Source organism: Poecilia mexicana, unplaced genomic scaffold, assembly GCF_051168715.1.
Source record: "Poecilia mexicana isolate PSO_F unplaced genomic scaffold, ASM5116871v1 scaffold_16, whole genome shotgun sequence".
NCBI classification, from domain to species: Eukaryota; Metazoa; Chordata; class Actinopteri; order Cyprinodontiformes; family Poeciliidae; genus Poecilia; species Poecilia mexicana.
In genome coordinates, this window is record NW_028263385.1 from 23,679,882 (window position 1) to 23,693,791 (window position 13,910).

At 36.4% G+C, this 13,910-nt stretch overlaps 1 protein-coding gene across 1 annotated transcript in view; it reads right to left on the reverse strand.

Moving 5' to 3' along the window:
• Nucleotides 1–13,910, reverse strand: part of LOC106931503 (CUB and sushi domain-containing protein 3-like) — a 219,087-nt gene that overhangs the window by 197,190 nt on the left and 7,987 nt on the right. The window contains 1 exon segment of the mRNA XM_088014026.1: nucleotides 8,929–9,041. Coding sequence (XP_087870152.1) covers nucleotides 8,929–9,041 — 113 coding nt within the window.

The following is a 13,910-nucleotide window of genomic DNA, read 5'->3' on the forward strand; positions in this document are numbered from 1 at the left end:
AACCTAGCTTTTAAGTAAATACAGTTCAGAGGAGGCAGGGATGCAACAAGTTGCTTAAAATGAAATTATTTTTAATGAGATGTCAGGACAGGTCTGTAGTTCATTCCCAGCTGAGGCAAAGCAGGAGTTAGCAGGATTCCAACAGATAACAGCAAAGCTGAAGGTTTTACAGCAAGGATGCTCTGTTTTATCCTTTTGAGCTTTCAAACCCTGAAATGGAACATGCTGAATTTGGAAATGCTGGCAGGGTTTTGGAAATCTCAGAGCTAAAGCAAGGGATCTACATTCTGAAGTGAATATAGACACAGAGACTGCTGTTTCAGTGATGCTAGGGATGCATTGTGACAAAAAGTAAACTCTAATTATTTTTTACTCTCACTTAATAAAACCCTTTCTTATAGAGGCTGCTCTCTCACACATCTACTGTGGTGTTGCCTTGACAAACAGTATTTGAAAAACTTTTCAAATACTGTTCTTATACATTTTATTTCTCAAAGAATAATTTGAATCTCAAGGTCAAAGCTTAGCAAAGCATGGAAATTAGCTGCAAAAGTCAAACTGGTGCAACTCTATAGTAAAGAAGACCTTTTATTCCTCTATTGCTTTGACTGAACACAATCTTTAAACACATTTAAATCCCTTTTAGAAAATCTTCTAGTAATCTCCACAAAATCTGCAGAGCCGTTATTCCAACCCCAGGTACAGTGATGCGTGTCTTTTCCAATTCAGCTTTTGCTGGTTATACAACTGACACCAAGTGTTGACAGTTTTGCTTGGGGCAAAATGAGAGCTGACAAGAGTTCATGTCAGCAAACATTTAACACCTGTGAGGCTCAGAGTGCATATTACAGTAATGAGTCATGTTTGACAAATAGTTTTCTTTAAAAATAATTTTGGTCACAACAGACTTTCACTCCATGCTCAATTCTCTTAATGATAAAAATGAACGTATAAAATAAATCTCACATCAAACAGTTGGCTCATTTTTCCAAAGGAACTCAAAAAATGTGACTTTATGTGTAATAATCACCTAAAAACCCTTTGATGCACAGTTCCCCAGAAACTTGTTACTGAACACTTTAGCAAATTGTGCAGACTTGTGAAATAATTATTTTTGACATCTCCCATCTGTTGGTGTTTAATTATTTGAACCAACAAAGCAGGAATCAAAAAGACTTGTTCACACACGCATACACTGCACCATGTTCGAATGATCAAAAGAGATGTAGAATGTATATATTTGAGTTAGTGATGCTGAAGTTAATTGCACTGACCGACTTTGAAGTCTGGTTTTCTAACATAAATTTGAGCAAATTATTATTGCAGTTCAGTTATTCATTAACTTAGAACGGCAAAAGCTGACATACTCCTGCTGACATAAACTCCTTAACAATGCTCCAGCAACTCAAAGTGGTTTCAGACCACAGAGACTTTTTCAAAGTTCCTTTTGCAACGTCAGAGTTTCTCTTATTTTGTGCCTGCACTGCACAAACTGAATCCAGCGGTAAACTGCGTTAACAGAACATTTCTTCCTACTTCAAAGAAAAGCTTTGCTGGTACGAAGGTGCCAATCTGCAGAGCAGTGACAAAGCTGGTCCAGACTAGATAGGTGCCTGGTACCGGTGGAGAATATAAGTGCAAACTCTAGATACTCTTTGAAGGAAAAAAACTTTTCAACATCAAAATAAGTCAGTTCCTACAGCTGCTTTCAGTGTTTCCCATCTTGCCACAAAGGTTGGTATATAAGACAAATGTGTGCTATGTAAATCTAAACATAAGGAAATGCAGAGTTTTTTATGAAACAGCAAGTCTTTACACATCTTTAAACTACAGGATGTGTGTTCTGATGCACCTGTGCTCTGTGTATTGTGTGTGTATTGGGACAAAGGGTGCAGATAAATGTTCTACTGCGTTGGTGCAGAGAACCTCGCTCCTAAGACAAAGTCATCTCATTTAACATATTCAGTCCTACTGCAGGGCTCCTTCTCAGGCCCTATTGTACTTTTAACCCACCATTGTCAATGCTTTTCCTTCTCATAAAATCTTTACTCTTATACCCCATTGGAACCTTGACACTTAACTCCTAGGAATAATTTTTAAATCCACATTGCATGCACCATTTCCTTCCCCATGCAACAATCAAAACAATTATCATACATGAGAACTGGAGAAGTTTTGGCTTGTGGGGCCAAAAAGAGGCAATGGGGCTTAGATTATTGTTGAACTATGTATTACTGCATTTAAAAATTCTCTGAACACTATGATCGATTTACCATGTTGGTGTCACCATGCAGCCAAATATATTTTCAACATGTCAAAAAAAAAAAAAACAAACTGTGGTTTATATGGTGATTAAACTCTGCATGCTAAAGTATGAGATAAGATGTTGCAGGGGTGTTTCCCTAAGGCAGGACATTTTTCTAGCCCACAAAAATTCAGTAGACCAATCACCTCAAAGTGTGATTAGTCTATACAGTAGTAGCTAATTCTGGCCCTCAAGAGCTAGTAACCTTTATGCTTTAGATGTTTCAGCAGAGGTGAATAAAATAAATTATTTATTTCAAGTTCATAACTCATGAGACAATTCAGCCATTAGGACACCGGCTCTTGAGAACTGGAGCTAATCACCCCTGGGCTTTGTAGTCTGATTTCAGACTACAAAGATAGTCTGAAATCAAATCATGAATAGTCACTGAAAAAAAAAAACGTACTTCTTTATTTCAGGTTTGAAGGAAAGGAAATTCAAAACAACTAGATTACCAAGAGTCCATCTCTGATTATTAATACCTTACGTTGTTTGTTTTTTTTGTTTGTTTTTTTTGAACCAGTGAAAGTTAATCAATAGATAAAGCATTGTATGAAACCTATTTGTGTGTCTGGTGTTTCATAAAGGTACAACACAAAAAGCCTGGTAAATTATTACATGGATTTAACATATTGTTTGGCTAGAAAAACATAAAATGGATGAAAAATACAGGTAGATAATTACTGGTTTGCTGGTAAAGAAAAATGTATCCACTAAAAAAACAACATTTTAAAACTCTGAGGACAGTGAATCACTTTAGCAATTAATTGATTGGAAACTCTGGCATAGTTTGTTTTTAGCCATGGGAATTAAGCCTTTTTTGTTTCTAATGTTTTAGTTTGATGAGCAGTGTTGTTGTAGTGTGAATAAAAAGTAACTAACACACAAACAGACCAGGGAAAAAAGACAACAGAGAACTTGCTGTTCCAGAATGTTACAATTCACGCTGAAAAACAGACTGTACCCTCTGAACCTTGTACCTAAAATAGCTCTCATTTTAGCTGCCAGATGTTGCAGGGAGTTATAGCAGATTGCACGTGGGTAAATAAAAACATGGCAACAATAAGAAGAATTTCCAGTTCTGAAAAATGCATGTTGTGAATAATGTAAATGGCCTTAATATCCTTTTGAAGGAATTTATCAAGTAGATTGTGCTCTGAGGTAGCAACATAGAAACTAGCCAAGACATTAATCAGCTTCTATTTAATTGATTGTAAATAGCTGGTTTTAGTCAAAGAATACAGTGTCCATTATCAAAGTGAATAATTGCAACACAAATACACTGCAGATCTAGCAAAAAATAATAATTTAAAAACAAAATATTTTTTGGAAGACCACAAAGCAAAAATAAGAACATACACATCCTCTTCAATTATATTGGTGCATGAAAAGTCATATTAATTAGGGGTGCCCCAATACAACTTTTTCACTTCTGATATGATGACATTTACAGGTTTATGTAATGGCCAATACTGATATTAACCCAATATGACATCAGCACATAAATACTTTTACTACTTATCTTGTTATTGGGAATGTTAGGAAAGGCTTCGTATTGATATTACTCAAAGAGAGAACAATAGTCTCCAACAACTTGAGATCAAGTGAACCATTTCTTCTTAACCAAAGGGTCAGCGTGGGGGATGGAAGTGCTGCTGGATATAAATGCTAAGTTGGAGTAAAAGCTGGTGCAGAGTACTTATATCAGAGATTTTAGATGCAGGCTGAAATAATCCAATACTGATTTTTTTTGGGAGATATCGAACCACTTTCTGATATCAATATCGGATTGGGACAACCCAAATATTAATATTCTTTGATATAGCTATCAAAGGACATAATGCAATTGTAATAGTTTTGCTATTTTTGATGACAAAGATTTTAGTTTCCCTTGTGTGTTTTTTAACTGTATAAAATTTTGTGGGATGTCTACAGAGACAGTATCACATACTGATGATTGTGATATTCCTGCAGTAAGGAAAACAGGTATTTGATCCTATCCTGATTTTCTAAGTTTGTTTACTGCTACGGAAATAAGAGTTTCTAATTTATTACTTTCTTTTTCTTCCAGGGTGTAGAAGAACTTAAATTTTGAATGGAGGGGCCAGCAGGGCCACATACCGTAAAATCTTGGACAAGAACCCATTTCCTCGCAACTACAAGACTTTGGGTTATGGTTAGGGTCTACTAGTATAGCAAACATCCAAAACGTACAGTCAACATGACAAAACCAGCATATTCATGTCATGCAGTGACCTATTTATTCTGCAGGATGATTCTGAGATCACTTCAAGAAACTAAACAAAAGAAAGCTTTGTGTAGTATCAGCATGCAGTATAACTTTGTGTTAAACTTCAGGGCAAAAAAGCGCACATGAATAACAACGTGTACTTAATATTGTACCAGACTTTCAATTTTTATGAGAACCCACACAAGAAATAATGTTTTAGATGCGGTGTTAGCCATCGGCAAACAAGTATTGCTGTCAAGAAGTCCCCAAATAAATTCTTGATCTAACTGAATCCTGCAAAAACAGCAGCTCAGAAACTCCTGGGGATGGTTTCATGTGCAAAACATTCTCATTAAATAGGAAACCAATGCATGCAAAGCAATTTTAATCTAGAAGTATCACAAAACATTACCTGATGTACAAACAGAAGTCATTCTACAGTAAAGCTAAATAAACAAAACAATGATATGTTGCATTATAGTGTAACCTTCACCTAAATGTCTAATCTTTTTGGACCAGAGAGACTTGGGGAAAAAAAGTTAGTTATGAACATATTTCGCCTTTTCCACATACTTGTAGTCCAGATAAGAAAAATAGCAAAAGGCTACATGATTATAATAAAGCCCTTCACTGAAACACACAGACAATAGAAGTAGGTCTATCTTGTCTCTTTCTATATAGCAGCAGTAAGGGCGAGTTATGCGAAAAAGTGAATGAGGAATTTCAATTTGAGATTTCTCTGGGGTGAGCTATTTATTTCTCCTGTATATCTAATGACTCTGTAGCCTTTGAAGAAGATGGAAGTTTGACGGAGTCGCAGTGTTGCGAGCACACTTTCCCCACAGGAGAAGCCAGTGTAGACCGGCTTCCCAGCTAGATGCTTCACTGGTTGCTAAGATGAGCAGAGTGTTTTTATGCAGGTGGGGAAAAGTGTACTGACTGAAGCTGTGTTAGATCACAGTGCAGAGCAGCTGGTAAACAACACATGCTCATACATGCAGACAGACACTTTTCTGGCTCAACGGACGACCTGCAATGACACAAGCAATCTGATTTGGGGGGGAAAAAGAAATTATATTTTATGGGTCAAGTATCCTAAAAACAGACAAGCACGTTTGAGACTGAGGTTGCAATGCTTGTATTACAAATTCAAGCATCACCAAAGGTGAAGCATGTCATACATATGCTGTGTCATATATATCTTCAGTCAATTTAAGTAGTAGCCTCCATTGCCTAGATGCGTTCCACAAGAGGCCCCAAATCCTAACTCCTCAATAAAAGCAGTTTCATCATTCCAACATTTTTTAAGCAACATTTTTTTTCTTGAACCCAGAAAGTTTCAAAAGTGGCTCTAATCAGTAAATTCAATTCACAGAAATACTTGATGTATCGACAGGCCATTGAGAAATTAGATTCAGTTGGAACATGTCCTTCATTGCGTCCTTCTTGTAGAGGAAAGATTAAAATCCAATTGTGGTCAAGATTCAATCATCTCTAACACCCTTAAAGCATCACACATTCTTAGTCATAAAAAAGAGCAGCACATACATATTCATGTGAAAGATGACGCTAACCACTTTAGTATAAAAAGAACAGTGCAGGCAGTGAGAGAGTCAACATGGCAAGCAGTAAATATTTTATGTGTGAGCTTAGGCTGTTCATGTGTTTTTAAATGATAAACCTAAAAAAGCCCAAGTTCAGTAACGGTTCACTTATTCACCTTTACATTTTCTTAATGCAGCTACAACAAAAGGATCAATTGCTGATTGCAAACAACAGATCACCAGGTCACAGAATGGTGCCCATAACAAATGTGAAAGGTCACCAGTGATGAGACATTCAGGAGCAATTCAACAATGTAATCCATGAAAAAGGTTATGCAAAATTTGTAGACATAAAATGTCAGTAGGAAGATTAGGTGCCCTCTTGGTCATAAATGTCAGAATAAATTGTGCGTTTCAATAAGAAGTTTTATTGATGTTCAATTAAGTTTTATTTCATGTGGATTTTCTGTATGGTGGACAGGTTTAAAATATTCTTAGTACAATATGCTCCTCCTAGTATTTGGTTAAGTGGGTGGTACATTTAACTTTATTTTATAGTAAAATGAAATAATTGTTACCTTCAGTTGTAGATATCAAATATGACTTCAAAGAAATTTAACTTCATACTTTGATGACTTGAAATTTGAATCTGTCTGTAACAGAAGCCAATTTCCTGATGCGACACTCTACCTAAAGCAGAGTGCTCCTTTATTAAGACATTTGGAGCAGTTCTTAGGAGTGATGGGCTGAGATGTAGTTCATTTGATAATCTGAGCAGACTCGTAGCTTCGTCAGGTGTTTGCTAATTGCTGCTGCTAGTCTGAAGGGGCCAAGTCAGGGAATCGGAGTACAGGGGTGCTATGAAGGGCAGAAGCCTGGCTGGAAACAGCAGCTCCCAGGAGGAGCTTTGTGAGAGCAAGTGTTTAGGCGCTCCTGAATGATTCCCACAGGAGATTAAGGTATTTCTCAAACATGCATGAAAGAATCAAAGCAACACCCCAGATATGTTTTTGACAAAGGAATAACATTATATGTCATAAAGCTTGAAAAAGTCAATTTTATGAAATTCCTCCTCCCCTTACCCATATAAATGTCCTTTAGTAGTAAATGTTTGTAACAAACAACAAGTTCCATAAGTCCAGGCCTTGAGGGCCGATGTCCTGCATCTTTTAGATGTGTCCATGGTTCAATACACCTAAAGACTTGACTGAATCACCTGCTTGGTGATTCAGTCAGATTCTCCAGAGTCCTGCTAATGACCTCATTATTAGACTCAGGTGTATTGAAGCAGAGACACATCTAAAAGTTGCAGGATACTAGTCCTCAAGGCTGGGATTTGACCCCTGTTCCAGATGGATACTTCACTACTCTTCTATAAGAAATAATCATTTATATCAACAGGTTTGTTTGTTGACAAAGACTCTTATTAAGCAATTTAAGTTACCTATTCATTTTGAATCAACACCTCTGTGGTCAAACATCTTGATAATTGAGTTTTTCCCTGAGGACAATGATCCTAAACAAATGCAAACTGTTTTTGAAATAATCAAAGCTTCTGCAACAGCCGGTCCTCAAACCTGCTGAAATAATTTTTTTTCTCATCTTAAGACTTTAAATAATGCAACATTATCATGTCATATTCTTAGTTTATAGGACAAACACAAGTGACTAAAACATCATTTTAGAGAGGAGTGGGACTTGTAGGAATTTATGCTGCAATCTGGATAATGTACTGCCACACTAGACGATTAAAGAATGAGTGATATACCTAAAAAGCTGAGCTGTGCAGAACATGGGATGGGTTTATCATTACCATATTAGAGCGTTGGCTCAATCCTTAATCTGACTCCCACATCAAAATAACGACACAACTCAGATGAAATGTTTGCAGAATATTTTATCTGCGAACCACTGTATAGTGGTATTTTTTAACCTTATAAATTAGCTTATAATATTTCTAAAGGTTTTTAAAAAATAAAAGGTAGACAGATGGTACAAAATACATCATGGTGAGAGAATGTTCAAATAGACAAATGGCTTCATTAAAGGTCTTAGAGTGGTAAAGTCTGTGGTAGACGAAGAAAGGAGAAGGCACTAAATAGAGGGAGGGAGGGAGAGTGATTGAGACGAGGAGATATGTTTATCAACAGTCATTAGCAGTCAAGTCCTACTAATGACCTCATCATTTGAGTCAGGTGTGTTGAAGCAGAGACATCTAAAAGTTGCAGAATACCAGTCACTGAGGCCTGAATTTGAAGACTTCTGACATAGCAGATATACCTGTTCTTTTGCTGGCAAAGAAACAGGAAACAGGTAGAAGAACAACCAAGACGATAGATTAAATTAGAACAATATAAACAGGAAATAATAAATACAAACATTGATGGGGGGAGTAAACAATTGCATCAAAGGTCTGTGATCACAGAGAGCGATAGTTTATTTTTAGAAAGTTCTCCACAGCTTTGCTTCTACACCGATATCTTGGTACATCAATTAGTTCAACTAATTCCCATTGCCATCTGCTTTGCAATATTAACTGCACCTCTGGAGTAGCAAATGAGGTTCAGAGATTTTAGGGGCAGGGATGTTGATTTACAAAATATGAGAATGATTTGCCTAATTGAAGCACCTAACTGTTCCATAACTCAAGAGCAAAGTCCCAGAGATAATCAGTTAGATTAAGTGTGATCACGCCTTTCTCTCTCAGGAATAGGTGGTCTATTTTCCCCGTATTGATGGATTCTCCCTTTAAACGAAGAGCCATTTATGCAGAGCTGCCTATTTCATGTAAAAGGCTGTCTTTTTTTCTTCTGGTAGGAGTCAAAGAACAGAAATGATGCTGTTCTTACCTTCATAAGCCACCTTAAATCCATGAGCGCTTACTGCAAAGTCACTGGTAAGCCTCAATGAAAAAATGGAATCAGAACTGGTAACAGGCGGAGGGATGGTAAATCCTGTTAACCTGCAGACAAGAGAAGGAGATCTCAGTTCTGAATGTTTGAGTTCAGACACAATGTAAGCACATTAACTATCAATACATATTGATGAAATTGTGCTTTACTCCTTATTCCTAATGAACTGTTAGATTAATCAAATACATTGCATAATATTCCATAAAACATTTTTTTTGCAGACACTACACCAGCTAGAACACATAGTCCCATTTTCAAACATTGTGGTGGCAGCATCATGCACAGAGGATGCTTTATATCAACAAGTACAGGGAAGTTGGTAGGTGCATGGAGCTATAAGGCAGTTTTTAAAATGGCAACAAAAAAAAAAAAACAACAGTCTGAGGTACAAGTTCACAAAACATGCCACCAGAAGTACAACTGAACTACTAAGATCAAGGGACATTCATGTCCTAGAATGGTCAAGCAAAAGTCAAGCAAGAATTGCAGACTGCATAAAAACACACGATCCAATTTGACTGAGCTTGAGCTATTTAGCAGAAAAGACATATCAACATGTAGATTTGCAAACGTGACAGAGACACTCTAGAATTGCTGTAAAGGTGCTTCTAAAAAGTATTCATTCAGGTTAGCTGAATACAGCTGCATACCACACCTCATTTCTTGTACAAGCAACTCTATTTTTTATTTGTAACAATAATTGCAACATGTTTGAAAACATAAGCAAATTCCTAATGCACTATTTGCCCTTTAGGAAGAAAGTTATGCAAAAAAAAAAACATCTACAAACCTTTCATAACAAATAATGGCATTGTTCAATCTAAAGGAAAAAAACTTTCAGAACTGAGATGAAGTGTAACAATCAGTAATAAACCAGAGTACTATTCTATCAGAACCCAAGTAGGGAACCCTCCCCTTTTGTCGAAGATGTCTCAGGGCTCACAGCTATATTGTAACAGTCTGATTCATTGCTGCATTTCAAATTAGGTGCAGATCCAAACAAATCCATTTACTTTCATGACGTCGTAAAAGAGATGTGTAGCTGACCATTTCTCAGCAGAAGCTGCTGATGTTCTATCGACCTTTCACAGCAGCGAGCCGGGCTGCAAAACATGAAGTCAAACTTGTGTGCAGTAGTTGCCTCATGTTCCATTACCTGTTATTGCTGGTTTTGAACACATTTGAAACTGAATCTCAACTTGACAATAAGCCAGGTAAATAATGTCTGTAGCTTGCCAAACTTTGAAAAAAGGAACCCTCACAGTGACAGCAAAGGAGAGGGGGCTTTATTTACAGCTTCAATAGAGTTTCCAATTACAGCACAGTGAACTGTGCAGTAAATAATTACCCTTTTTGCAGGTACTCGCAGCATGTCCAGACACTACCAGCGGTAAGCAGTGATGCAATTTTGAACACAGGAAACATAACTTAAGTGTGACCTTGTACAATGTGCAATCACTCTAAAGACTATTGTACTCAATTTATAAGGAACTTTGGTTTAAATTAAAAGTGAAGGGAAGCTTGGGGTCTACAAGAGTCATTGTTTGTGCATTTCATGTGATAAACAGCAAAGGAAAGAGGCAGGACACCATTTATTTGACACTTTGTATCCCTTTACTGTCTAAGGTTTCTGACTAATCGCATCCGCTTTTACCGTTTAAAAACTGATCACATGCTAAGCTATAAAGAAAATATGTTTTACTTTGCAGGCTCAACACACATATATCAAGCTGAGAAAACAAAATCAAACTTAGCATTAACTTAAAGGGAGGATGTAAAAATATAAATTAAAACATTAACAATTTTAATCTCACGCTGCAGATTAGTAGATATTGCGAGTGTGCAAAAAAAAATACTTTATGAAGAACCAATGTACAAGTTCACTCTGACCTTGGTTCAGAACTACAAAAGTAACATTTATAAGCCACATCATATACCAGAGAGCCTGACTTTAGTAACAAAATTCACTGCTGTGTCTGCAGGGGGTGAAAAAGAGTAGGAGGAACCCTCAGTACTTTTTTCAAGTTCAAGTAATGTATTTTCAAAGAATAATAGTTTGATGTGAAGCTTGGAAGTCTTTAAAATTACCCCCTTTCCCAAAGTTTGAAGAGGAGGATCCATGGGGGGACTAATTACTGGCTGAGAAAAACAGAACAGAATAGGACAATCAGGTTGTGTGGCGCCTGCTCACACACTGATGGGCCAAAGGCACCCACCAGCTCGAGTGCATTGCAGATTGAGGCAGAAATAAAAGCCCTTACCTGCAATAGTAACAGAAAAGAGAAAAAAAATATGAACAACTAACAAACCTGTTATCACTTTTAAAAAGCTGCTTCGTGCATTATCTGTGAGTGGACTGAAAATGAAGATAAAATGTGCAAAATAGGAAAAAGATGTGCTGCTATGGCAACATGTGATACAGAAGAGGAAGGACTATGCTGAGCTGCAGCAACATACAGTAAACATTTGGTCTGATGAACAAGATCACAGCTCTTCAGGATCCAAAATTCAGACAACTGTAAAATTAATTTAAAAATACATAAAAATGTGGTGAAGTGATTAATAGATGAGGAAAAAAGGGAATGGCAAAAACCAAAACTGGTCCTGAAGATAAAATCATTAAGATTCCATCTTGCAAAAGATGCATGTATGCTTGTTGATTTGTATAGATATGGACAGATGTCCACCTTAAAAACACACAATTAGAGAATTTTAATTTGCCAGATGGATTTTTTTAATGCAAGATTTCAATTATGAGAGGGATAAATGGGGTTAGATATGTTTTAAATCAAGCCCCACCCCTTCATCTAAGCATGGGTCTGACATAACAAAACAAAACAAAAAAAAACCTCAAAAGGATCTCATGCCAACTACAGCCTGTTGCTCTGGCAACAAGATCATCAGGTGAATAGATGGAAAATGTCAAACAATTAAACACCAATGGATTCCTTGTCTTTTTGAACCATGATTTACTCATGATTTGAATATTCAAAAGAAGTGTGCACAAAAATTACTCTAGAGTTTGAGAATCAACAAAATTATGCTAAATTGAGGAGGTCAAAATAAAAATACTTATTTCTATCATTTAAATGAAGCAGCATTTTAAAGCAGCTGAGGAAGTATATCAAAATGTGAGCAGTAGGTTTTATGACTAGGTTTGTCTGAAATGATATAAAATATAAGGATATGCTGAAAACTGATTGTGTTGCACGAGTTTATTTCAAACTCATGCAACACAATTAGTGACCATCAGAAACTCAAAAGTCAAGTCTTGTTTTGCAGTAACAGTAACACTCTTCGGTGCAAAAGTTATAACAGAGAAGATAACTCTATTTTAAGAATAAAGACATTTAAAGATGAAATCAGAAAAGACACAAAGGCTTAGGAACCTGTTGAAAAGGAAACATTGTTTTCACTGGAGGGCTCAGCAGCTTCTCAGTTGCTCGGTTTTATCACTTCAAACTTCAGCCTCTGCGAGTCATGAAACACGTTTAATTGGAAAATGTTGGAAGCTTTTGGAAAAACTCACAGTTGTACACACTGTGGAGACTGCTGTTTGCCACACTAATTGTGCTAATTGTTAATTAGCATAACAATTAGCAATTCATTAATTATAAACTTTTCAGAACAAAAAGGCTTATTCTATTTACATAATGAGTTAAATTGTCGCACATCAGTAAATCTGAACTGTTTTCTCTTTGATAGCGTTTCTTTATTTTGAATTCATCTTGGAGATCAATTAAATATTTAGCTTCATGTTACACTTTTAGTTTGAGCCTTGCAAAAAATGAATTGCTCAGGAGTCAAAATTTGTCTTTTAAACTTGATGCTGTTTCTGTTGTCCGTTGGGTTTTGACTGACACCTTTTCCAATCCCCAGATGATTGTACTGTAATTGTGTATTTTCAGTGATCCAGAGAGAGACAGCTTTGTAGCCTTTATCAATTTCAATTTGAGCAGAAGATAGAAAAATTATTTTGGAGGTTGATAAAAGTAGTCCTAAAAGTGAAAGTCCAATGGGATGAAATTGGTGTCGACAGGTCCAAGAAATTGAAATCGGCCACAAAACTGAAATATTTTAACTTCTTACGGCAGTCGTAATTTAACATTTTCAGCTGGCAAAGATTTACAGCTAATTTTGAAATTATTCTCATTTATTTGAATATGATATGAAGTGACAAGAAGGTAACTTCTACAGGGACCTTTTAAATTTAAGAGCTTTGTTGGCAGTGAGGCAATATTTTCAACATATGAAAAAAATTACCTCAGTCCTTCACATAATGATCTAGTCTAAATCTGAGAAAAGTATCCTACTGTATCTTCCTGTGGTTTTATTTATATTATAATACTATGTCTGTTAACACTCTAGAATTTGTTTAAAATATAAAATAGGCAGCTGTCATTAGGTGTTTGTCAGAGAATAGTAACCTTCTGTTTACTTTGACATGTCATAAAAGCAGCTTCAACAGGAGCCACACAAGGTCAGAACCACACAAGCAAAAAAAATCTTTCATAAAACCCCAAGAAATAAAAACTTTGAAGTGCCAGAACAAGTTTCAAGATCCAATGTCATTTTTTTTTTCAATAAATTTAAAAGAAAAAAGATCACACAACAAAATCTGGCTAAAAAAAAAACGTTTCATCTTTATGAATAGAAATTACCAGCACTACAAGTGTAACTCAGAGAGAGAAACAGAAAATAGCAAGACAGAGCGAGAGAGAGCAGGTGTCACACATCTGTATTGGTTTCCAAACCAACCAGAAATGTCAATGCGGGTCTAGAGACACCAGCTGCCTGAGCAGCTACATCGTCCCCTGCTTATGAATCACAGCAAAAGCGGTGGCAAAAGAATGAGTGTATGTGCCTGGGAACAGAGGGCCAATAATTGGCTGGACAGATGCAGCCTTTGCTTCCACCTG